General features: G+C 47.1%; 2 protein-coding genes across 2 annotated transcripts; both read right to left on the bottom strand.

Moving 5' to 3' along the window:
- Nucleotides 1-1741: 1741 nt before the first annotated feature.
- On the bottom strand, nucleotides 1742-14873 carry LOC149753240 (uncharacterized). The gene is made up of 2 exons (XM_089923788.1): nucleotides 13440-14873; nucleotides 1742-13358 (listed from the first exon to the last, which is right to left on the bottom strand). The coding sequence occupies exons 1-2, from the start codon at nucleotides 14871-14873 to the stop codon at nucleotides 12561-12563; spliced, it is 2232 nt and encodes a 743-aa protein (XP_089779914.1). The 3' UTR covers nucleotides 1742-12560.
- A 7555-nt stretch (nucleotides 14874-22428) lies between these two features.
- Nucleotides 22429-25809, bottom strand: LOC103703815 (transcriptional repressor ILP1-like). Its single transcript, XM_089923787.1, has 2 exons — nucleotides 25632-25809; nucleotides 22429-25434 (listed from the first exon to the last, which is right to left on the bottom strand). Exon 2 carries the CDS (start codon nucleotides 25411-25413, stop codon nucleotides 22576-22578), a length of 2838 nt encoding a protein of 945 aa, XP_089779913.1. The 5' UTR covers nucleotides 25414-25434; nucleotides 25632-25809; the 3' UTR covers nucleotides 22429-22575.
- Between the last annotated feature and the right edge of the window lie 465 nt (nucleotides 25810-26274).

The raw sequence follows: 26274 nt of genomic DNA on the forward strand, positions 1-26274 counted from the left end.
TTGAAACTTTTAGATGCTGTAAGGAAGAAGTAAAAAAAAAAGAAGAAGTTTTTTTTGCATGTACCCTCATATATATATATATATATATATATATATATATATATATATATATATATACGAAATTATATGAATATTCTTGTAAAGTCACTATTTGCATCTATATCCTTATAAAATACTTATTTTGTGCGTATACCATTCTTTTCTTTTCTTTTCTTTTTTTTTATTTGCATATATACCCATATCATCTAACGCGATGAAAAATAAATAACTAGAACCAGTTACTTCTACAAAGACACCTCAGAATTAACTGAAACCTCCATGAGCCGAGCTCACTCAAGAAATGAGTTAAACCCAGAGATAAACTTTTGGTACTCGAGAGAGGACAAACCAGGATCAGCCGGGACCTATGACATATCGACCCTCGATTTGTTGAAAAAAGATCGAACAAAAGTTAGACTCGAATGAAAGAACAAGTTCAGTTCCATCACTTGAGCCAAAAAGTTGTCAAAAGATCCAAACTCTTGAGGCTGAGAATGGAGGTCCTAGAATAAGAAGCTAACCTCGGCTTCACTAAGCCGACCTCAAATACAGATATCATAAGGTACAAGCAAAAAGAAAATTGCTTTTAGTAGGGCTCAAAATATTTGATCATAAAATAGGTCAACAAGCAATTTGATTACTTTCTTCACCCAAGCTAGAGAAAATAGTTCGGGCTCGAAAATTGGAAGGGGGGGCATATGATATGGCATAAAACCGACCTTTCTATTGTGGATGGACATGTGACAAACAATTTTGGAAAGATTTGAATTTTGGGCTGTTACAGCTTTGTAATTAAGAGGATCCAGAAATGGAAAGATGGTTATGGCTCATAACGAAGAAGTTATGGCCTATCCCTTGATTTCTGCCTCTAATTGCAATTGAGCCTTACTCCTACGCCTATATAAAGAGGGTCTCCTTGATCCCAAAGGGAGAAGCTCTCATAGCTAGGAGCTCACATAGCTAGAGGCTCTCGTAGCCCAAAGCTCTCATGGTAAGAACCTCTCAAGCTCTTATCAATCATTCTGCTCTTCTTTTTTTGGCAAGTCGGCACATGTCTATGAGATGCCAAAAACGAGGTGAAAAACAAGGCCGAGTTTAAGTCCTGAGACCGAGGTGTGAAACTGTAGCCAAAGAGAGAAGGTCGAGGATATTTTAGCAGCAAAGTTGCCATTAATAGTTAAGGGGGATATTATTTGTAGGATTTCCAATATTTTATGTTTTTTTTTGTTATACAATAACCTCTTTAAATGGCCAATGCACAGCCAAGAAAACAATCTGCACATTCTCATCCAGGATAAATTATTTACGTGGCACAGCATTCCGATGCCTCTTTGCAGGTTGATCTCGTTTCTGTTCCTTCCCTGTTTCATAATATTTTATTTTCTAACTTTGTAAGATGTTTTCGTAGTATGATCCTTCCCTTTTATCAAAAAAGAAGAAGAAGAAGAAGAAGAAGAAGAAAAGAAAACAGGAGAAAGCATCCATAAGTTGTCCACAACCCATGAAAGTCACTGGTTATATAAACAACAAAGCCAAACAGCCCTGCATCTCTGAGCATACCATTCTTGAGAGATACCACAACTGATGAGGCAAGGTAACAAATTTCCAGCTTCCTTTCCAATTTCCAATGGGGGACTTAACAAATATTGTACCTGAGAAGTCCAAGAGTCAATAGAAGACTTTTTGCCGGACAGACAAACTATTGAACAAATAGATACAAACTATCGAGCTCATGAGATTAAATATTATGTGAAAGTAGATGGATATATATGCCAACCTAACCTCACAGCCAAAAAAACAGAGTAGATTTAAAATGCCACCACCTTGTCACAATGCACGCTTTCTGACCCGCAATTAAATTTGCCCAGCAATTTACAGAGGTGCCCTCTTTGGCAGCTTTTACAGCTTAACATCACTGTAATGTAGTCTAGATCAAATTACAAAGGAGTGGGATGGTGAAAAGAGGGTAGAACATAGTCTGAAAAATTAACTTCAATATACTTGGGTGAGGCCCATTCATAGCTTGTATTGCTGATGTGCTCGGTTCATTTCATATACATGCTTTGCAGTTCACCTTTGATGTTAGGTTTTCATAAACCCAGTGAGCAATCTCCAGGACTCAAATTCTGGGATTTGGTTGAGGTTACTGCAGTGACTTCATCGAAGATCAATAAAATATATATATATATATATATATATATATATATATATATAGAGAGAGAGAGAGAGAGAGAGAGAGAGATGGAAAATATGCAATGAAAGACCTCCAATCTTCAAAAACATCCAGCAGCTGACAGGCTCGCTCTGCTGAGTCTGGACCTGATTTACTGCATGTTAAACAGCTCATGAACAAGGACAATGGAAAATGAGAAGAATGATATTTTCTTGGAAATAAATGCATATGCCTTTATCATAATTATGTCGACTGATGGAAAATTGAGGGGCAAATTTGCATGGAATTCACATCTCATATTAAACATATAAAGAAGGAAATAGATTAAAAAAGAACAAGTTGGCATGCTCTAAGATCATATAGATGTTAATAAACAAATAAATCAAGAGAGAGAAACAATTCAACTAATTTTTAGCTCGAACTTATTACTATTGGTATTTCAAAACAATATAACTAACACATTTTAATGTTTACTCGATGTCGCTAGCAAGAAGGCAATTTTATAGGGTGAGACCTGGATGACCAGCTGATGGGAACTTCGGATCATTGGCCTAGCACCACAAGCAAAAGTAGCCATCTTTTCCTTTCTCATGCATAGCCTTGTTGAATGTATAGCCAAAAAGACTGAAGCATAGGGCCAAAAGAACATAAAACAGAAGCATGCCAATGTTCAAGGTAATTTGAACGAAGTTGGTACGCAAATCATGTTTGTAAAATGCAACTCCTGGAACCCATTAAATTTGTTATATCCGGTTCTTGTTCCGTTGTTAATCTCATTGGTTACATATTTAGATGAGAAAAATATGTGGTAAGCCTCAGATAAAGCCATGCGACAAAAGGCCAGAAAAATGGGATCATTTTGAGAACAGGTGCAGTGATTAGCCATATGTAACCCACAATAGCTCTTCCACAATAAGTGATCTAAAGTCAAATGAATAAACTGCTGAGATTATTTATAGTCTCATACATAATTACCCAACTTCAGCATCTTACCTGAAGGTTTTCTTTTTCATATGGTAAAAAAAAACTAATACCAAAAATTCAACCATGACAATTATAAAACAACATCATGATTTCTCTCTAGGGACTCTTTCCACAATTTAGACCAATATATACAATAGCAAAGAAAAAATTGATACATAGAATGGAAAAGCAATCACAAAATAGTACTTATTATGCATGAAACAGCGGACAGCATGGAAGGCAATTAGTTACAGGAAGTGACGGATCATTTTTGGTGCTTTGTGCAAAGACAAGATAATAATTCAATTAACATATGGCCACTTATACAAGCAATGTCTCAATTAGTTTTCCAACCTTATATAGGCCAACTTGATTTTAAGTAATAAAGCTGATACAATGCACCAGATATGAACAGAAATTCAGCCATGTCGAACATTTGCAATAATTGGATCTCAACCATTGTTCCTTGGATGAATTTAGAAGCAAAGTAAAGAGACAGAATCACCCTAAAAAATATGTACTTTCTGGCTAAAAACAATGATCAGCCAGACATACCATCAAGCATGAAATGAAATGATTAAGATAACCAACTACCATACAAAATAATAGTCATACAATATTGTTGAGGAAAAAGCTACATTATTTTCATCAAAAGCACAAGGAACAACACCATAACCATTGCCAGTATCCTTAAGACAGGAGTTGTAGCCACTATCAGTGATTTACAACATGGGAAGTGATTACCTGTAGTTTTAGAAATGCATATATAAAGATATCATAAGAAAGGTTTTAAGATTCAGTTTTGGTCCCAAAACTCAGTTTCGATTTTAGTTAAGGTTTCAATTTCAGTTTTGGTTTCGGTAATCTTGCAAGTTTTGCTCCGAGTTTCAAAATTTTGTTCAAAAAAGTTAGAAAAAAATCCCAAAAAAAGGAGAAATTATTTTTAAAAAAAAGATAAGTTCATCATATTATTCTATTATGTTTTGAGTTATTCATGATTTTTTTTGTATTTTTGGTAGTTTCAGGTTGAAAGTAAATTTTATCAAGGTTTGATGTGTTATACTAAACTCTCCACTAACCATAAAAATGTATTGTATTTTCCTACACATTTCCCTAACTTTTGTAACCTTGATGTGGTATGCTAAACACTTCACTTGCCATAAAATGTATTGTGTTAGGAGAAAAACCCTAAGTCATACATCCACGGAGGCGCTCGGCCGAAGTACACCGACCGGAAAGCCGCTCGGCCGAAGAGCGCCGACCGGAAAGCCGCTCGGCCGAAGAGCGCCGACCGGAAAGCTGCTCGGCCAAAGGATGCCGACCAGGAAGGCGCTCGACTAGAGGGCGCCGACCAGAGCGCGCGCCAAGAGGTGCCCCACCCAAAATAAGCTGCTCGGTTAGAAAGTGCCGACCAAAGACAGCGCCAAGGCGCTCTGCTAGAAGGTGCTCATCTAAAGGGCGCCGACCAGGAGTACTCAAAGCAGCCCCGCCACAGGGCGCCCCATTGGGCGACCAGCTCGGCTCGGCACCCTTGCCGAGCCAATGCCTTTACCAAATGTCCAACCCCCGCCTAAAGTCCAAGGGACTTGACAACTCCTACGGCTTGCGACCTGCCACTATCTCCAAGCCATCAAGGCATAAGATCTCCGCAGGCGTTCGGCACGACCTGCCATTAATGCATGAGACTCCCTTAAGTCTCCGATGCACTCAGGCATTTAATGAACACGGCCCAAGACGATCTCCGGATCACTGAACCATCAGAGCGTATGGCTCTACCTGGCCGCCGGTTCATTCGGTAATAAATGCACTTACCATCCACAGACCCCAGGCCCGCTACGGCCGGCGGTTCAACCACTCCAACAGGTCCGATCGACCGTGACAACTCCCTGGTTCCGGTCTGATTCGGCCCCGTTCTCCACTACGCCATAAATGGGCCAAATCGTGCCCAATTATCACGGACAGGGACAAATCCCCCGGTTACCTCCCAGGTAACGTAATCCCCTCCTATAAAAGGGAACCTGGGAGAACCAAAGAGGGGGGGGGGGGAAACAAAAACGGAAACAGATCCCCGGGACTGAACCCGCCGGGAAGCACAGACGCAATTGAGGACATCATCCTCTTCGTCTTCTTTATCTTATCCAAATGTTCTTGCTGTCTTCTCCATATACTCTCTTCCCTGCTCTCTCCACATACTTGCCCCCTCTGACTTAGGCATCGGAGGGCCGGAGCCGGGGAGCCCGGCCACCGGTTTTCCTTGCAGGACTTGCACACCCCCCCCGCAGCAGAGGACGCAGCCAGCCCGCACACCGCCGTCCGCCCCCTGTAACAGCGGAGCTCCTCCTTCCCCGGCTTCGCGGCGGCCCCCGGGTCCAATTTCCAGCAACAGTTGGCGCTAGAGGAAGGGCCCGAGTTCGCTGCCATGAAGCTAAGGAGCAAAGGGGCCTCCAACGCCTCTCGACGTCCTCCACCCAGTCCTGAGCACTCCGTCCGAAACTCACCACCTCCGGCTGAGTCAGTTCATCAAGTTCGGCCGGAGCGGTTTGATGCCCTGGTGCAACAGGTGCAGGCCTTGGCCACCGCTGTCCAAAGCCTGCAACCTAGAGGCATCCCAACGGCACCACCTCCCCCGGCTCCAGTTCAACCGGAGCCCCCTATAAGCGGGCTTCCTCTTCGAGGTCAGGACTCTCAAGTCCAGGCCTCCCTCTGGAGAGAGCACCCAGTCAGAAATCACGGAGGCTGGCCACAACCTTCAGAAGCTGAGTCGGTTCCAGGGCAACCTGCACCCGGAGGAACCGCTGTAGCGATCCTCCAGAATGATGAACTCGACAAGAAGGTCGAAAAGCTGGAGCGCCAAATCCAGGCACTCCACGGGAGAAAATCGGGACGTAACGGCGACTTCGAGTTCAATACGAAGTCGCCCTTCTCCCAGGAGATTGAAGATGAACCGGTTTCCCTCCGGTTCAAGATGCCTCAGGTGGAGCCTTACAACGGCAAGGCTGATCCCCTTGACCACCTGGAGAGTTACCGGGTCTTAATGGCCCTACAAGGAGCCTCGGAAGCCATGATGTGCAAGGCTTTCCCGGCAACACTCCGAGGACCAGCCCGGCTTTGGTTCACCGGGCTGAAGCCGAGTACTGTCTCCTCCTTTGAGCAGCTCGGCAGACAGTTTGCCGGCAACTTCGCCGCTAGTCAGCCCAGCGGCGGACATCCGACTCCCTCCTCGACATTAAACAAAAGGAGGGAGAGTCCTTCAAGGAATATCTGGACCGGTTCACCGCCGCAACATGGGAAGTCCGGGAGCTTGACCAGTCAATCGCCATGTCGGCGCTGAAGACTGGAGCCCGGTCCTACAGATTCCTCTTCTCGATTGAGAAGAATTTCCCAGCGGACCTTACAGAAATGTTCGCTCGGGCCCGGAAATATGCCAAGGCTGAGGAAGCCGTGGCCGTCAGGCGGGGCGGGACCGAGCAGAACCCCAAGAAGAGGCGCCGCGAGGAACGCGGCCAGCCCAGAAGCCCATCTCCGCGACAAGCCAAGAATCCGCCCTGCCCGAGGAGTCCACCCCGACTGAGGGGACCGCCACAGCAGAGGTCACCACTCCGCCCGAGGTTCCCACTGCAGGCCCGCGCACCTGAAGGGAGGTATGAAAAATACACCCCCCTCAACACCCCTCGGGCCGAAATTCTCATGGAGATCGAGAGTCGAGATCGCATCCGGCTCCCGCCTCCGAAGCCTGATACCCGAACCCGGCGCGATAACCGGAAGTATTGCCGTTTCCACCGGGACAAAGGTCATGATACCGAGGAGTGTTACCAGCTCCGAAATGAGATCGAAGCACTCATCCGCCGAGGGGTGCTTGATCGGTTTGTGCAAGGCCGGCGTGAAGAAAAGCAGCCCGCCGAAGCAGCAGCACGGCCTGAAGGTTCGAATGCCAACAGGCCTATCGCCGGCGTCATCAACACTATCCGAGGAGGGGCCTCGGCTGGAGAAGCCTCGGAGGGAGAAACCTCATCGAAGCGCCCGCGCGCTTCTGAAGTCATCTCCTTTTCAGACGATGACTTAGAGGGAGTTGAAACTCCCCATGATGATGCCGTGGTCATCTCCATGATCATAAATAGATTTGATGTAAAACGCATCTTAGTCGATAATGGAAGCTCGGCGAATGTTCTGTACTTTGGTGCGTATTGTAAAATGGGGATGACCAAAGAACAGCTACGGAGGATGAATGCTCCGTTGGTTGGATTTACTGGGGATTCAGTCCCAGTAGAGGGCGAGATCAACCTTCTGGTCACGGCCGGGCTCGCCCCTCGTGAAAGCACCGTGGGGATGAGCTTCCTCGTGATACGTCTTCCTTCGGTCTACAATGCCATCCTCGGAAGGCCAGGCCTCAACGCCCTCCGAGCAGTAGTCTCCACTCACCATCTGCTCATGCGATTCCCCACCAGCCGGGGGGTCGGCGAAGCCCGAGGAGACCAAATGGTGGCAAGGCGATGCTACCTGGCGACCCACGAGGCAAAGCGACCCGCCGAAGTGCCTGCCCCAGTGACTGACCAGCCCTCAACCAAGGTTCTGGAGGCACGGGTCGACCCTCAGAAAGAGCGGGTAGAGCCCGGTGAGTTATTAATTCAGGTTCCCCTACGTGAGAACTCTCCTGAGCTAACCGTGCAGGTCGGCTCCGGCCTTGACGCGCACGAGAGGGGTCGCCTCGCCAACTTCCTACGAGACAACATGGATGTTTTCGCATGGTCGCCTGCAGACATGCCGGGGATAGATCCAGAGATCATGGTCCTCCGGCTCCAAGTAAAGCCAACCAGCAAGCCCGTGCGGCAAAAGAAGCGGGGCGCCGCCCCTGAACGACAGCAAGCAGCAGCCGAGGAGGTCAGCAAACTCCTCGAAGCTGGATTCATCCGGGAGATAGCTTACCCGGAGTGGCTCGCCAATGTGGTCCTCGTCAAGAAGGCCAACGGGAAGTGGCGTATGTGCGTGGACTACACTGATCTGAATAAAGCCTGTCCAAAGGACAGTTTTCCACTTCCCAACATCGACCAGCTCGTGGACTCCACTTCGGGTCACGAGCTACTGGCATTCATGGACGCCTTCTCCGGATACAACCAGATCCGCATGGCGCCAGAAGATGAGGAGAAGACAGCCTTCATCACCGATGGGGGAACCTATTGCTACAAGGTGATGCCATTCGGCTTAAAAAATGCCGGGGCAACTTATCAGAGGCTGGTTAGCCGGATCTTCAAAGATCAAATAGGCCGGAACATGGAGGTCTACGTGGATGACATGCTAGTGAAAAGCAAGGTGGCACAAAACCATATAGCCGACCTCAATGAAGCATTCTCCACGCTCCGAAAGTACCAAATGAAGCTCAATCCAGCTAAATGTGCATTCGGAGTCACCTCCGGCAAATTCCTCGGCTTCATCATTACACAGCGAGGAATCGAGGCCAATCCAGAGAAGATCCGAGCCCTTCAAAAGATGACGCCTCCTAGGACGGTCAAGGAGGTACAACGGCTCACAGGCCGAGTTGCAGCTCTCGGGAGGTTCATCTCCCGCTCGGCTGAGCGCTGCCTTCCATTTTTTGCGGCCCTCAAGAAGCCGAAGAACTTTCTGTGGTCGGACGAGTGCCAGCAATCTTTTGAAGAGCTCAAACATCTCCTGGCTTCCCCTCCCCTGCTCACAAAGCCGCAACAGGGTGAGATCCTCTACTTATACCTAGCGGTCTCCCCTGTTGCGGTAAGCTCGATCTTGGTCCGAGAGGAGGACAAACTTCAAAAGCCAGTGTATTACACCAGCCGGGTCTTGAGAGACGCCGAGACCCGATACGCCAAGCTCGAGAAGACCGCCTATGCTCTGGTCATTTCGGCTCGGAGGCTCCGACCCTACTTCCAAGCCCATACAGTGGCTGTGTTGACCGACCAGCCGGTCAAGCAGATCCTACAGAGATCAGACCGTGCCGGCCGGATCACAAAATGGGCCATTGAGCTCGGGGAATTTGACATCGAGTACCGACCCAGACCGGCAATCAAAGCACAAGCACTCGCAGACTTTATAGCCGAGTGCACCATACCGGACGAGGACGAACCCGAGCCGGAGCCACTCACGGAGCAGACCCCGAGTTTGACATGGACTTTGCATGTCGATGGCTCGTCAAACTCGGGGGGTAGCGGAGCAGGGCTCATTCTCACCAGCCCAGAAGGGGTGGTCGCCGAGCAAGCCTTGCGCCTGGAGTTTCCTGCCTCTAATAATATGGCGGAGTACGAAGCGCTCGTTGCCGGGCTCAAGCTAGCCAAGGAACTAGGAGTGAAGGACTTGAGGGCCTACAGTGATTCTCAGCTCGCCGTCAACCAAATTATGGGCAACTTCGAAGCCAGAGACCCGACCATGCAGAAGTATCTCCAGAAGGTACGGGAACTCGCCTCGGCCTTGGACTCTTTCCACATCCAACATATTGCCAGGTCGGAGAATCTCAGGGCCGACCAGCTGTCAAAGCTGGCGTCCTCTCGTATGAGCGAGCTTCCCAAGGGGGCCGTGCTGGAGTATCTTCAAAAGCCCAGTACAGACGAGCCCGAGCAGACCTTCTGCACCGAGTTCGAGCCAAGCTGGATGGACGAACTCATCAGCTATCTACAAGACGAAGTCCTCCCCACTGATGAACGAGAGGCTCGCCGAGTGAAGCGTCTCGCCACCCGGTACATACTATACGAGGGAAACCTCTATCGAAGATCCTTCACTTCTCCACTCCTCAGATGTCTCCGCCCAACAGAGGCGGATTATGCCCTGCGTGAAGTCCACGAAGGGATCTGTGGAAACCATCTAGGAGGGCGAGCGCTGGCCCACAAAATTTTGCGCCAAGGATATTATTGGCCGACACTACAGAAGAATGCCATGAACTTTGTCCAAAGATGTGACCGGTGCCAAAGGAATGCCAATGTTCAGCGCCGGCCCTCGGCTCCCTTGACTTCTATCAGTTCCCCTTGGCCTTTTGCCCAGTGGGGAATTGACATCCTAGGGCCATTTCCACTGGCCACCGGGCAAAGAAAATTTCTGGTCGTCTCCGTCGACTACTTCACCAAGTGGGTAGAAGCCGAGCCCCTTGCCCGGATCACCGAGCAGAAGATGCGGGATTTTGTCTGGAAGTCCATTATTTGCAGATTCGGACTTCCCCGCATCCTTATTTCTGACAACGGTCGCCAGTTCGACAACATCCACTTCAGAGAGTTCTGCTTCAAGCTTGGCATTGACCACCGCTTCACCTCGGTCGCGCACCCTCAGACAAACGGAGAAACCGAGGTAACAAATCGTACCATTTTGCAGGGTCTTAAAGCCAGGCTCGACAAATCCAAAGGACAATGGGTCGAAGACCTATATAATGTCCTGTGGACTTACCGGACCACGTTCCGTGTCCCCACCGGCGAGACTCCCTTCAACTTAACATATGGAACGGAGGCCGTCATCCCACTGGAGATTGGGCTTCCCTCTCCAAGAGTCGAGCATCATGATGCCAGCTCCAACTCTTCGCAGCTCAGAAGTAACCTTGACTTGATCGAGGAAACAAGAGAGGCCGCCCGAGTTCGTATGGCGAGGTACCAGCAAAAGACAGCTCAGTACTACAACGCCAAGGTCAAAATCAAATCCTTCAGACCAGGGAACCTTGTCCTCAGAAGAGCTGAAGCCTCCCGACCTGCTGAGCAAGGAAAGCTGGCCCCCAATTGGGAAGGACCGTACCGAGTCACGCGCGTTCGCCGGCCCGGAACTTACCAGCTGGAGTCCCCAGACGGGACGCCCATTCCGCGAAGCTGGAGCTCTGAAAACCTCCGCGTGTACCATCAGTAGAACCCTAAGGGGTTCCCCATTATTCGATTATTGAACCTCGTTTTATGAATTCCATTTTATAATAAACTTACGGTCCGTATACCCATTTTGAGCTCACCAATTTCTCCTGATTATCTCATGATGTCAGGTTTATTTCTCCTACCCTGACCACGGTCAAGATGCCCTGCCGCAACGGAATGCCCCGATCTGTCGGGACGGCCCGAGACGTCGGGAGATGAGTTAGCGGTCCTCTCTGACCGGACGAGCTCGGCTCGTGCTCCATCGGCTATGAGTTAGCGGTCCTCTCTGACCGGACGAGCTCGGCTCGTGCTCCATCGGCTATGAGTTAGCGGTCCTCTCTGACCGGACGAGCTCGGCTCGTGCTCCTACCCTGAGACGTCAGGATGCCCCAATATATTGGGATGCCCTGCCGCAACGGGATGCCCCGATCTGTCGGGACGGCCCGAGACGTTGGGAGATGAGTTAGCGGTCCTCTCTGACCGGACGAGCTCGGCTCGTGCTCCATCGGCTATGAGTTAGCGGTCCTCTCTGACCGGACGAGCTCGGCTCGTGCTCCTACCCTGACCACGGTCAGGATGCCCCGAGACGTCGGGATGCCTCGATCCGTCGGGATGCCCCGAGACGTCGGGATGCCCCGGCTATAGGGATGCCCGAGACGTCGGGAGATGAGTTAGCGGTCCTCTCTGACCGGACGAGCTCGGCTCGTGCTCCATCGGCTATGAGTTAGCGGTCCTCTCTGACCGGACGAGCTCGGCTCGTGCTCCTACCCTGACTATGGTCAGGATGCCCCGAGACGTCGGGATGCCCCAACTATAGGGATGCTCGAGACATCGAGATAAGTCAGCGGTCCTCTCTGACCGGACGAGCTCGGCTCGTGCTCCATCGGCTTCAGCCAACGAGTCCGGCCCGCTCTTCGTCATTGGATTTCTCTGGTACCTATGTATTTGATGTTTCTACATCATTTTATCTGTTTCTCTGCCGATGTCCTCAAAGAACGGACACCGAGCAGAGGAGCGTCTTCAATCGCCTCGGCGAAGGAGTGCTCATAACACCGACACATTATTGTACTAAGTCCGGTGAATCCCCGTCACGAGCTGACGAGTATCCAATCCATTTGCAAGAGAAGAATCCGGTTCGCCCCGGCAACTCGAGGCCCGGATTCGAAATTCGCCGCATTAAGAAGTCTTAAGTCCTAACGACCGCCCTAGGGCTTGGTCGAATTCTGGACTAGGCTCGGAAAAACTTTCCGAGCCCAAATCCTTGGTATAAGCACAAGCGTTGTTATACCACTAGTCGAAGAACCGAGCAATGGAGCTCGGCAAGCCAAACTCAAACTCAAACCCTGTGGCGGGAAAAGCTGAGGCCCTAGAGCCCATATCCTCGGAACCTAAAACGGATCCGAGCAGAAAAACTTAGGCTACGACAGACGAGTTTTCAAAAAAGAAATGTATATTCATTTCAAAAAGGCCCGTAGGCTAAGTACAAAATCCGGGTTTGGCCCTTACAGTATGGGAAGCCATCCCGACTTAACAAGAAATGACAATTACATCGGAGGCTCGAGCTCGACCACCTCGGCTTCGGCAGTACCAGGAGTGGTTGGCTCGGCTGCCGGTACCTCTTCAATGGCCTCGGCAGCAATAGGAGTAGCCTCGGGGGCGACCTCGGTCACTTCGGGGACAGCTACGGCCGCCTCGGCCCCCGGAGTTTCTGCCTCCACCTCCGGAGTTTCTGCCTCTGTTTCCGCCCTCCCTGCTCCCGGCTGGAGCAGGTTAACATCAAAATCCGGGAGAAGCCGCCGCAGCTGATTGCGGAAATCCCGGAAGCCTTGGATCAGCCCGTTCACGCCCTCCTCAGCCATGAGTTCGTGAAACTCTTCCGACTCACGGAAGAGCTTCACTGCGTTTTGGGCGTTCTCCCGGGCCTCTATCTCCCGAGCCTCGTGGTAAGCGGCTCTCCGCTCGAGGCCCCTCAGCTCCTGCTCGAGCTCCGAATGTCGGAGGCGGGCATCTCCCACCTCCAGCTCGCGGGAGGCCAACGCCTGCTCGGCCTTAGCCAATCGAGCCTCCGCGGCGCGCAGCTCGGACCTTGCCAATGCGTGCGCGCCCTTCTCTTCATCGAGCTCGGCGGTCAGAGCTCGAATCCTTTCATCGGATGCTCCGACCTTCTCTTGGAGCACCCGTTGTTCGGCCTCAGAGGCCCGGTACTTCTCTTCGGAGGCTTGGTACTTCGCCTCGGCGGCCATGTACCTTCTCTGGGCCTCCTCATAGCCGCGCTGGCACCTCCGGGCTTTCTCCCGGTATTCTTGAACCAGGTGCATCAGCATCTCCGTCTCGTGCAAATACTGTAAAGAAGACAAAGGAAAACATAAGGCGCCGCTAGTAGAAAAGCAATACAGATTACTCAGGCGAAAAATTTTGCTTACCCGGACGGAGTTGCAGCGCGTAGCGTCCATAAAAGCGTTGTAGCTCATGGACTGCACTATGGCCCGGTCGGCCGGGAGCAACGCGAGCCGAAAAACTTCGCGCGCCACTCGCGGGTTTTCGAGGGCCGAATCGCCCTCGAACACCGACCAGGTGGGTGCGAAGGGCACCCGTTCTTCCGAGCTCAAAGGGCCCGGGAGGCCAGCGCCATCTGGCCTAGGTGGAGCCGACCCCGAGGCTCCTTGACTGCTCCCCGGCTGGGAGCTAAGGGGCTGGGGTCGGGCGAGCGGCTGGTCTAACCGCCGCACAACTATAGCGGGGCGTGCAAGCACGGGACCCGCTGAACTCCTCCCCTGGTCGGCAACTGGAGCGTCCTGCCGACCAGGGACTTGCATCAAGGGCGCCGGGCATGGGGGCGCCATCGGGGTTCTGGAGCCCGAGCCCCCGGAGCCCGCGCCCTCTCTCCGATCAGCCTCAAGGCGCGCGGGCTGAGAAGGCCCCGCCTCGGAGATAGCGGGGCGAGAAGGCCCCGCCTCGGGATGCGTAGGGCGGGAAGAACCCGCCTCGGCCACCACCGCCGCCGAGGGAGTCGAGGTTACCGAGACCTTCTGCTTCTTTCTCGGCTCCGCGGGCTCCCCCGAGAGCTCGGCTGCCCTCTTCTGGAAGCGGGCGTAAAGGACTTCACTCTTGGTCACTATTTTTGCGATGTCTGCAAAGATAAGCAAAATTAGAACATTAGAACAATAAGGAAATAAAAAGTTGCTGTAACTATCCTTACCCTGAGGACGTGCCGAGCTCAAGCCCACGTTCACCAGGGCGTCCTCGCTAATGAGGCCATTCAGCAAAATCCCGTCCCCAAGGCTGCGGATGGTGTCAAAGATCTCCTGCTCACGCGGAGAAAGCTGGGGGAGCCTGTTGATGGATTTAAGCTGGGCCGGCCTCCACCTGGGGTCAAACCTCCAGGACCGTTCAGAGCCCAGGAAGAAGAATTTCTCCTTCCAACCATGAATGGATGAGGGGGCACCATGAAAAAGTGGCCGACCCGCCCGGAGGGCGATGTAGAGCCACTCCCCGTCTCCCGGGTTCGACTTAAAAATAAAAAGTCGCCGGAAGACGTTGACAGAGGTAGGAATCCCCTGTAGTAAACACAGTGACAGGAAACCCATCACTGTCCTCCAAGCGTTTGGAGTGAGCTGCGCCGGAACCAACTGGCATACCGCCAGCAACTCATTCACAAAGCTGTGGAGAGAAAATCGGAGGCCGGCCCAGAGTGACTCCGAGTGCACTCCGATCCGGCCTACCGGAGGATCGGTTACCCGATCCCTTCGCCTGGCGGGTTCCAAACGGAACCCGTGAAGAGGGAAAAACCACTCTTCGGCCATCTCGACCTCCAGGACACTCATGGTGGACACTACTTCGCTAGGCAAAGAACCCATTACAAGAGAGGGAAATCAAAAAGAAGGGGGACCTGGGAAGGAAGCCGGAGAGAAGGGACTTCGGTTTGAGGAAGACTGGGAGAATAGGAAGCTGGAAGCAGAAAGCAATGGAAAGAGAACAGGGGGCCGGGGGAGAGTTTATATAGACCTCCCCAACGGCCCGGATCAGCGAAAAAAGCGCTGCGTCCTGGTTAGATGATAACACTTGTCGGTCTAAAAGACAGAGCGATGCATTTAATTAGGGCTAGCGCTTCGAACGTCGAAGCGCCCCATCGGATCGCGCGGAAAGGCGTCCGCAATCGAAGATCGTGCGGCCCCATCATGAGCCCACGACGCAAGGACGCTTCGCAAAAGGTGTCCCAATAATGAGGCTCTTCGAGAAAGAAGAGACGCCGCCTATTAAAGGCACCTCGAAGCGTTCGATAGCTCAAAACGCGCAGTAAATCGAAATTTTCGGAATTCGTAATAACCCAATTAAAGCTACTTCCCGCGCTCCAGCTGATAGCCAACTGGAGCTCGGAAGTCGGGGGTAGTGTTAGGGGAAAAACCCTAAGTCATACATCCACGGAGGCGCTCGGCCGAAGTACACCGACCGGAAAGCCGCTCGGCCGAAGAGCGCCGACCGGAAAGCTGCTCGGCCGAAGAGCGCCGACCGGAAAGCTGCTCGGCCAAAGGATGCCGACCAGGAAGGCGCTCGACTAGAGGGCGCCGACCAGAGCGCGCGCCAAGAAGTGCCCCACCCAAAATAAGCTGCTCGGTTAGAAAGTGCCGACCAAAGACAGCGCCAAGGCGCTCTGCTAGAAGGTGCTCGTCTAAAGGGCGCCGACCAGGAGTACTCAAAGCAGCCCCGCCACAGGGCGCCCCATTGGGCGACCAGCTCGGCTCGGCACCCTTGCCGAGCCGATGCCTTTACCAAATGTCCAACCCCCGCCTAAAGTCCAAGGGACTTGACAACTCCTACGGCTTGCGACCTGCCACTATCTCCAAGCCATCAAGGCATAAGATCTCCGCAGGCGTTCGGCACGACCTGCCATTAATGCATGAGACTCCCTTAAGTCTCCGATGCACTCAGGCATTTAATGAACACGGCCCAAGACGATCTCCGGATCACTGAACCATCAGAGCGTATGGCTCTACCTGGCCGCCGGTTCATTCGGTAATAAATGCACTTACCATCCACAGACCTCAGGCCCGCTACGGCCGGCGGTTCAACCACTCCAACAGGTCCGATCGACCGTGACAACTCCCTGGTTCCGGTCTGATTCGGCCCCGTTCTCCACTACGCCATAAATGGGCCAAATCGTGCCCAATTATCACGGACAGGGACAAATCCCCCGGTTACCTCCCAGGTAACGTAATCCCCTCCTATAAAAGGGAACCTGGAAGAACCAAAGAGGGGGGGGGAAAAAACAAAAACGGAAACAGATCCCCGGGACTGAACCCGCCGGGAAGCACAGACGCAATTGAGGACATCATCCTCTTCGTCTTCTTTATCTTATCCAAATGTTCTTGCTGTCTTCTCCATATACTCTCTTCCCTGCTCTCTCCACATACTTGCCCCCTCTGACTTAGGCATCGGAGGGCCGGAGCCGGAGAGCCCGGCCACCGGTTTTCCTTGCAGGACTTGCACACCCCCCCCCCGCAGCAGAGGACGCAGCCAGCCCGCGCACCGCCGTCCGCCCCCTGTAGCAGCGGAGCTCCTCCTTCCCCGGCTTCGCGGCGGCCCCCGGGTCCAATTTCCAGCAACATATTGTATCTTCCAACACTTTTCCCTAACTTTAGTACATTCTCTATATTTACTCTTTTTTAGTATTATACTAAACTTTTCCCTGTACATATTTCATTTTATTTCACTTTAGTAATTTATCTAACCAAGGTATGTTGTCTCGGTACTAGACCCCGTACTGGTGCTACGCTATCAAAGTGTCAGTACGGTATGGTACGAAGCCAATTAGGCATACCGAGTATCGGTATGCCCCCCGTACTATATACTAGTACCGAGCTAGTATGGTACAATACGCCCCGTACTGCTCAGTTCGGTATGGTATAGCGTACCATGCATCTAACGCAAAACCCATATAAATATATTTCATTCTAATTCCACTTGGAATAACTCGGTAGAGCAAGAAAGATCCATATAACCCATCTAAGCATGAAAACATCCATCCAGTAATATTCCATTCTATTCCATTTTAATAATGCATCTAAGCAAAAAAAAGGAAAAAAAATAAGAATGCTTCATTCTATTTCACTTAAACAACCTATCCATATAAATAAAAAGAAAAGAATCCATATAAATAAAAACATATTTAATATCATTATTTCAAGATACAACTTACCCATCATAATAACAAAGGTTCAACAAAATTAACATGAATTTAATAAGTAGAGCCTTTAATACATGTTTAATAGCATTAGTCAATTTTTAGATAATATTAAACATATTAACTTGTCAAATGAAAAAGTAAATATGTAGCTTCGGTTGGTTTCGTCCAAAACTGACCAAACCGAAAATTTCAGTCAATTTCGGATCGATTTCAGTTGAACTTCAAACCTTGATCATAAGTAGATATAGAGAAACATAATAAGCATTAAATGATGCAACTCTAATGCTAAATGGTCCATCACATTAGACAATGCTTAAAGAAAGATGTTCACACTGATCTTCTAATCTTTGAACATAAAGATGATTTTTCAACAGACTAAAAGCTACCATGAGCCTTGTTAATTAACTAAAGAAGATATGGGTCTAAGACTGCAAAAGTATCATGGTTCATCTTGTAGCACATAAGATGGGATCGTTCTTGTTGAGAAGAAAACTAAATAAGGACATGTATATCTTGCTCGTAAAATTCCATTAACTATAACAAGATGGTAAGATACTATTACATAGAACAAAATTGATATCTATGTGGTTAGGTGAGTCATTGTAAGGCAAGCATGTCAGACGAACAGAAAAGAGTTTAAGAATAGATTAACATATAATCATGGATTCCATTCAAGTGCTTATCCTTACAAGTTTTGGTGTTATTATATTTTAATCAATGTAGAGGTGCTATTGTTATTAGATGCGAACAGACAGTAGGTGTAAGAGAACAACTATGCTTAAGCAGTAAGGACAGTTATGACAGGCTTCATTACCTTCCGACGGCATGTCCAAAGCAATCCCAGAGCCCTGAATAGAGAAGATTTGGACAGCATGTGCCAACATGAGGCTATACGATTCTACAGTGAACACCTCTGAGAACAATGGTGACCACCGACCAGCATGATGATGGCAGCAAAGAGGATAATTCTTGATATGCAGAGTTGCCAGAGCTTTTTGGTGTCTATAGCCGCTTGATGATAGGCACTGTTGCCCTAGAAAGCATGCATTATCTTGTACCTGACCAAAATTAATTTATTTATTCCTTGGCAACTACCCACCCAATATGCTGGCCAATTCAACACAATCTAGAAGATATTACCCCCGAGTCTAGACTCTAATTTGGTTCAATCAATCAATCTTCTAAATTGGAACTCAGTAATGCAAGTAAAGAACTGTTGCATATGTAACAAATTAGCAAAGATTTGCCTAGGATGTATGAGAAACATGTAGCCAGTAGGAAAAGAATTAAAACCTATATATCTGGCAAAAGTGCCTGAAAATTAATAATGCCTGAAACCAGTAGCCTTGCCTTCCAAACTTCAATGACAATTCCCTTAAACAGGCAGAGGAGTACTACCTAAAACCAAGATTAATGAGCATTAGTTTTTCATCCCAACAACTCTCTATGGGAAGTACCCAAACACAATAAATTTACACCAAGAAACACCATAGTCAACTCTTGTTCCATATGAATGGAATATCATAAATAATAATGGCAAACTCACCAGTGCTAACAATATGACAAAATAATATGAGACATGGATAGGATCAAGTCTGATGATTTAGAGCATGAAAGGTCAAGGTTTAGTCATTAAAAAACCATATCTAGGTCTAAACTCTAATTGTTTTCAAGTAATCAGTACAAATTACTGGAACCGGGAAGGTTAAATCATTGAGATGATTTGTTTACACCAATATAATGTTGATGATAACTTCTAAAAATAACACACTTCTTTGCATACGATGCACAAGAATTGAATGGGAATCAACTTTCTTGGCATCTGATTGCCACGCAAATAATTACTAAAATGATAGAAAGACTGACTACCATATTTCACAAGATCAAAAATGATATTCATAATGAAAAAAAAGAAACTACTCAACATTTTAGATTTAGCTCCTTCCAGAGGAGCAAAACTGAAGTGTTTTCAAATTGGAAGTACCTCTGGCTCTGGTATGAATTCTATGCTGCATTTCAGGGAATAACAAAACTGATACAAGCAGGATTGCTAAGCCTCCAAAGGATTGAATCCAGTATATTATATATGATTGCTCCTGCATAAGAGAATAAGAATTCTAGGAACCCTATACTAATTTCTTAGACAGGGGTTGAGTTATATACTTTCATTATAGAACAAGGGTCCAATATAAAGAGAATAGGGCTTGCCGAGCTCAAATTTAAAAAAATGAAGGAAATAGAAATAAAGATCAGGCAATAAAATAAGGCTGCTCTTTCAATGTTGCACAGTAGAAGGATAGAACAAGTAATTCTGGAATTGTTATATTCACTCATGATACAGCCTGATCCAAATCGATTGAAAGGAACTATCTGAAAGTTCTTGTTGATATGACTTGTTAGTATACAGGTCCAAAGAGCACCTTAGGATCCTCTCGCAGTGTTTGCAATGGCAAAAATGGTCCTTGCTGATTCAGCAAGGGCCATCACTGGGGAAGAAACACAGCCAACATCCAGACTTCATCCCTGACAACCACTTTTGAAATGGTCTTCTCAATTTTGCCCAAACTGAAAAGAGTTATTAATGAAAATTATTTAACCACTCATCTAGATAAGTAATTTCTCAGGCATCCGTTGGTGTGTGCTAAATTAGACTAGATGTGTGTAATTATGACATAACCTGCAATATGGTGAAGGAGACAAAGCACACATGAAGCAGGCTAGAGTATAAGCAGATTCGAGTATTTATAGGTGTAGCTGAGCTTACCTACAAAGACACCAAAAATTCTTCTAAGTATTTTCAACTCAACATTTGTCAAGTCGTCTACTAACGTAGAAGAGAACTCTAAAACAACCTGAAAATCTTCAAAATCTGATGTAATGATTCGGACTCCTTGTCAATGTTGCTTCCCGATTTTAGAGTCTTTGAATTCAATGGTAAACGAATAAGCCAACAAAAATGACCTAGAAAAAAGTTGAGGAGTTTGAAGTTCAGCTTTTTCTTTGGTAAGTGAATTCAGCTTTGACATTTCCCTTTAATGAGGCAAGAAGAACATCGTCTATGAATTTAACCCAAAAAAATACCAATCTAGCCAGCACATACTCATCAACCAGTACAACTTAGAATGAACCAAATATCCATCCTATCAAACATAAAGGAATCCAATCCAAAGGTGACATTTTCACCATTATAAAATGCACATATATGATATTAACAGATTTGAAACGGTAGTCAATAGGTTCTGAGTTTTCTTTTCCTATTGGCATATGAGATAAAAAGAAACATTATAAGGAGGTCCAGCCCTCATATTGATGACCGAGGATATGAGATGACACCCATTCTCAAATCATCCAACATAACATAAAAAAATTTATAGACCAATCAAACTTTGGCTCCTGTTGGTGTAGACAGATATGCTACATTTCATAATCTGTCAACTAAAACTTACCCACTGAGGTTTCTCAATCTGTTAGCCAAACCTTGTTTCTCAGGTAAATATAACAATACACTGAACAATGGAAACCATCAGAAACAAAAGATTATAGAAAGGAAACAAGGATAACCAGAAGCAAAATTTTGATATACATTGACCAGCACAGTGACAAGCAACTATCAGAGCAAGCACTAGCAGATGGACTAATAATTAACTTGTCACCTGTTGGAAAGCATAAAATAAAATAATCAATATGTAAGCTATAGCTATTCAACAATTAGACTTAGGAGTGGCATGTAAAATATTGCTGCTAAAATATCTTCTGCGGCAAGTTGGGTACCAAGTGCCAATATAACATTACCTATATCTAGCGACAAGCAAGGGTTGGCCACCACCAAAATAGGCTTTTGGTATCAATTTCATGTAGCACTTTGAAACTATACTTTGTCATAGAGCCATTTGCTTAATATCAATGTGCAATTGGATATGCAAGATATTAACTTGTCACCTGTTGAAAAGCATAAAATAAAATAATCAATATGTAAGCTATAGCTATTCAACAATTAGACTTACGAGTGGCTTGTAAAATGTTGCCGCTAAAATAGCTACTGCAGCAAGTTGACTACCAAGTGCCAATAAATAATAACATTACCTATATCTAGCAAACAAGCAAGGGTTGGCCACCGCCAAAATAGGCTTTTGGTATCAATTTCATGTAGCACTTTGAAACTATACTTTGCCATAGAGCCATTTGCTTAATATCAATGTGTAATTGGATATGCAAGATATTTTGTCTATTGTCTGGATGTGTTATGAAGGTTAATGACCAGTGACTTTGTGGGATGAGATCCAACATTTCACACTTAGAAGGAGCCCAAAGAGTACCTGATTACAGATGCTCACCATCCTAGATCCGAATATTTGGTGCAATGTCCATCATGTTACATAACCACAACCATATGTAGGATTCTCGGACTCTTCAGTATATCGCATTGTGGATGGCCAATATTAAGAATCAACGAACCTTGATATCAAAACCAATGCATGAATCAAATGCTCACAACTTCTGATGTAACTGATGTCAAATAGATAAAGGGTTTTTTGCCTGGGACTATAAAAATCTGTGAATTAAAGAATCCATTAATCTTCTAACTTCAAGGAAATCTCATGGTTACCACTTGTGCAATTGATAAGCAACTTCTCAAGCAAAGAACTGCGGAACATGCTAGTAACTTGAAAAAAAAAAAATAAACCAGGAAAAACTTGGCAACAAACGAGTCTTTAAAGTGAATTGATCTCATTAATGAGATTATAAACATCTGCATTCTGGTCAAGGCCGATGAAGTTGTTAGTTGACACAAAATTTGCAACCTGAAGCCAAAGAGATCATACTGAATTCAACCATCATACTAAAATTATATATAACATAGCAATCAAAACACATGAAAGTTCAAGAGAGGTGAGATGAATATATGATAAAGTCATTCGAGCATCACAAATCATGACATCAGAGTAATATACTAACATTTCAAAAAGAAAAAAAAATAGAAACTTGTTGAAATGACTATAAGATATGTCCTCAGATTCAGGCATAGCTCAAACCAGTGAAAACAAAAAAAATTAAAACCTCGGGTTCATGGGATTGCAAACAACATGTTCATCAAGGCAAATTTGACGACAGTGAAAAACATATGAAGGCACCATTTTGAAACCTGATTTCACTGATAGAAACAATGAAATTCTGGAGCACTATCAAGCACCAAAAAGGAAAAATCGATGGTTAATATGGCCAATATATGCACTTCAAAAGTGGAATTTGCATATTTCGATACAATCAAAACTTCTCTGTTAAGTACAATATGTTCTGACAGCCAAGGCTTCAGAACCTGGGTGCTTTTTGAAAGGAAAAGCTTGCTTTAAAAGGGTGAGAATGTCTGCTCAGCCTCAAAGTGCCTCTTTGAGCTGAAAAGTCCTCAACATAGCTCTAGCTTTGTCATACTCATGAAGAGCAACCAACACATTCTTTAAACGGCGAGCAAGACCACGGGTCTCCTCCTCGCTCACGCCCAATGCTTGCCGCCTCTCCAACTTGCTTCCTAGCTCTGCAACGCAATCCACCAAAGGCCGCAGCTTCTGACTGGGTTCTACAGTAATCCCAAGACCTGACCAAACCCCTGACAGTGATGCAACTATCCTTTCTGTCCTTGTAATAGCATCATGAATATTGGACATGATACTTCTAACATGAGGCAGAAGTTTCCCCCTCAAGAGCTCTTCAAGAGCAAGCTTCTCTAAGACTGGCAGCGCAAGGATATTTTTCCACAAGCAAATATTTCTGAGCAGACGAACAGACATACCAAACCTATTAGCCGCAATTTGTGCAGCACCTGGCACAGCATTTGTTACAACTGTACCCCAAACAGGCACACTGAGATTGGTGATGGCCTCTGTCAAACGACAATGAACAACAGCCAACAATTCACGTACTGCCTTACTAGAAGCTGGAACATAGTTAATGGCCATATTTGTGGCAAATACTGCATTTTTAGTCATTTGGGTGCTCAACATGTCCCAGCAGTGTGCAATTTCATGTTGTAAAATGGGAAGAGCTACCTTTTCAACTAGTTCTGGAATAAGATTAGCATCGGCATCATCAGGATCGAAGTCATGATCTTTCACTGGCAACCCATAATTAAATAGCAGCTTGTGCCACTCCATGTCAAAGAAATCTGTTGTGCCATACAGAGGGTCCCACTTCAAAAGCTCCAATCTCACAAATGGAGAGAATATTGTTGGCGCAGTTAGAGACACATAAGCATCTCGATAAGCCGATGAATACTGATTCTTCCATCTTTCGAACCTTTCCTTAACAATTTTAAGGCTGGAGTACTCCTCAGATGCATCACTAAAAATCTGTTCAGCAGCTTGTAGCAACTCATTGCGGCTAGACTCATATGCACTATTCTCGCTGTCACTCTCATCGGTGCTCGCCTCTCCTTCAATCAGCTCAAATACATTATCCTTCCCAATTGACGACATTCTTTTTGATTCAGACCGAACCTTCCTTCGCTTCCTGGCTTCAGTCCTCTGCGTAAATTCCATGCGCTTCTGTAGGTTGACATCCCTACCAAACTCATCCAATTCAACGGATAAATTGGAATTTTCTCGAGCAGCAGCAGCAGCAGCAGCCTGTGCTGCAGTTGTCGCTGCAGAAATATAAGCAGCTGAAGAGCCTTTATTTAGAACTGATATTGCTGCATTTACAGCAGCTTCCACTTCATTTGCTTCATCAGCAATATCAGCAGCTCTTCTTTCTACAACAGCTAAGGCCCGCTGCTCATGAAGCTTCTGCATCTGCTCTTCCAGCTCCTCAATGAAATAGGCCTTGTCATGTAAGAAATCACACATCACTGAGATGAAGTCACGGAGCTGTTGCATGAAGACATACTTCTCATCAGCAGCTTTCAGAGACCTCTCCAAAGAGGTAATTTCTGAGAGCGCCTCAGAAAGTTGTGTATCAGTCCGAACCAATGAATTCATGCTTATGTTGTGGGTTTCCTTTAGCCTGCTGATGTTCTCCTGCAGAGCACGGGTGGCGACCTCAGCCTGTTGGGGAATGGACATGACCTCCGCACTCCTTGAGACTCCAATAGAAGCTGGCCCAAGAGATATATTGCTCATTGAGGACTGAAGAGCACCTCCTGAGTAAACAGAAACCTGTGGCTGGATGGGTGGAATTGTTGGAATGCTATTAACCCCTCTCTGAGTTGATGCCTCATCAATTCTCCTTCCTAACCCCTTCCTGAACTGCTCCTCTTCCCATTTCCTCTCTTCTTCATCCTCATCATCATCTCCATCATCAGCCACCTCTCCGTATCCACCATCAACAATCCTCGCCTCGGCTACAGCAACTCTCCCCTCCACACCCTCAAAAACTGCCTTCTTTGGCCTACCATCCATCTTGCCTCCAAACAAAGCAACCCTGCCCTCGAAATCGTTCTCCTCCTCATCGCTAGACCCACCCGCCAAAGGGTCACCCTCAAGAGAGATGTAATCTGGTGCAGGGCGACGTGGCTGTTGGAGCTGGGCTCTCTTGGCCCGGATAGCATCGATCGTTGCCCGATCAGGTATCGGTGGCAATTTTCTCCCCTTCTCCGCGGCATCGTGCCTCTCCTCATCTTCATCCATCCCGTCTTCCTCTTCTTCCTCTTCATCTTCCCGACGTTTCGAAGCAGCTCCCTTCTCACCATCCTGCCCAGGGGTTGTAGTGGAGACTGGTTTCACGAGGCCTTTAAGGATGATAACAGGTTCTGCAGGGGGATCAGGCTTCTTCTGAGGTTTGGGCTCGGAGAAGGAAGGAGATGGCTTAGGCCGGGGCATGCTACCGAGGGGGCGCGCGTTCTTCTGGAGCTCAAGGAGCCTCTCCTTGGTGTACTCACCAGTCTGCGGCTGGACATTGGAAGGGATGTGAGGGGCCAAAGATGAGATTTTTGAGCGCTCCTTGGCGGAGGAGAGCTTATGGATCGAGGGAACGGGTTTGGAGGGCCGGCGAGGGGCCACCACGGCCCCGCCGTCCTCCTCCTCATCATCAGCAAAGCTAAGGCGTTTCGGTCCCTCCGGTTTCGAGCTCTTTGGTTTCGTTATGGCCAGGGTTTGGCTCTTACTGATGGCAGAGGCGGAGGTGGAGTTTGTGGCGGCGGCGGGAGTTGGGGTGGACTTTTCCTCTCCATGGGCATCACCGTTGTCGGAACGGCGGCGGAAATTCTTGGCTCTGCTGCTCATTAATTCCCAAATCTCTAATTCCTGCGTAGAAATCGTAAGGAACAGAATAAATCCAAGGGATCGAGCCTACTGTGCTCGTCTGAATCTAAGAATTTTCTCCATTCCGATCCCAAAGTTATAATTCGGTGGGAAGGAAAGGAAAAAACTAAAAGTCTAAAACCCTAGATGAAGAGCAACAAGAAATTCTCGGGAAAATAAAAGGAGAGGAGAGAACCAACCTCTCTAGGGTTTCTTTAGAATCGCTCCTCAAGCGTGGAGTATAGTTTCTAGGCTAACTCCCTCTCTCTTCCTTGTCTTCTTCCACTTCTTCTCGGTTTGCCCTTTGTATGGGAGCAGAGAGAACAGCCTCCAAAACTTGAGAAACGGGTAACATGTCGGGTTGAGCGATATATGTGTATTATACATACATACATACATACATACATACATACATACGTACGTACATACAAACATACATGCATGCATGCATGCATACATACATATTATATTATATTATATATATTATATATATTATATAAAATAATATATATATATATATATATATATATATATATATACGCGCACACTGATTTTCAGATTCAAGATGAAGCTATTTTCACTAATGTGTACCACAAACGGTCGTTTGCACCTGCAAGATGAGTTAAGCGAGGTAATACTGGGATTGGTTCGATTTGAAAATGGAAAAATAGAAAAAAAAAAAAAAAAAAGAATGCATGAGGTTGCGTGAGCTACTAGAAAAGTGGCAATCGGGTTGGATCAAATATGGGTTAGATTGGATTGGAAGCAAAGTAGGATTAAAAATTTATCAACTCAAATCCAATCAGTTTATTCAATAGGTCAAAATTTCAAATCTGAATTCGG

The sequence above is a fragment of the Phoenix dactylifera genome, chromosome 6, assembly GCF_051530095.1.
Source record: "Phoenix dactylifera cultivar Ajwa chromosome 6, Ajwa_hap1_PhDact_Kaust_v1.1, whole genome shotgun sequence".
NCBI lineage: Eukaryota > Viridiplantae > Streptophyta > Magnoliopsida > Arecales > Arecaceae > Phoenix > Phoenix dactylifera.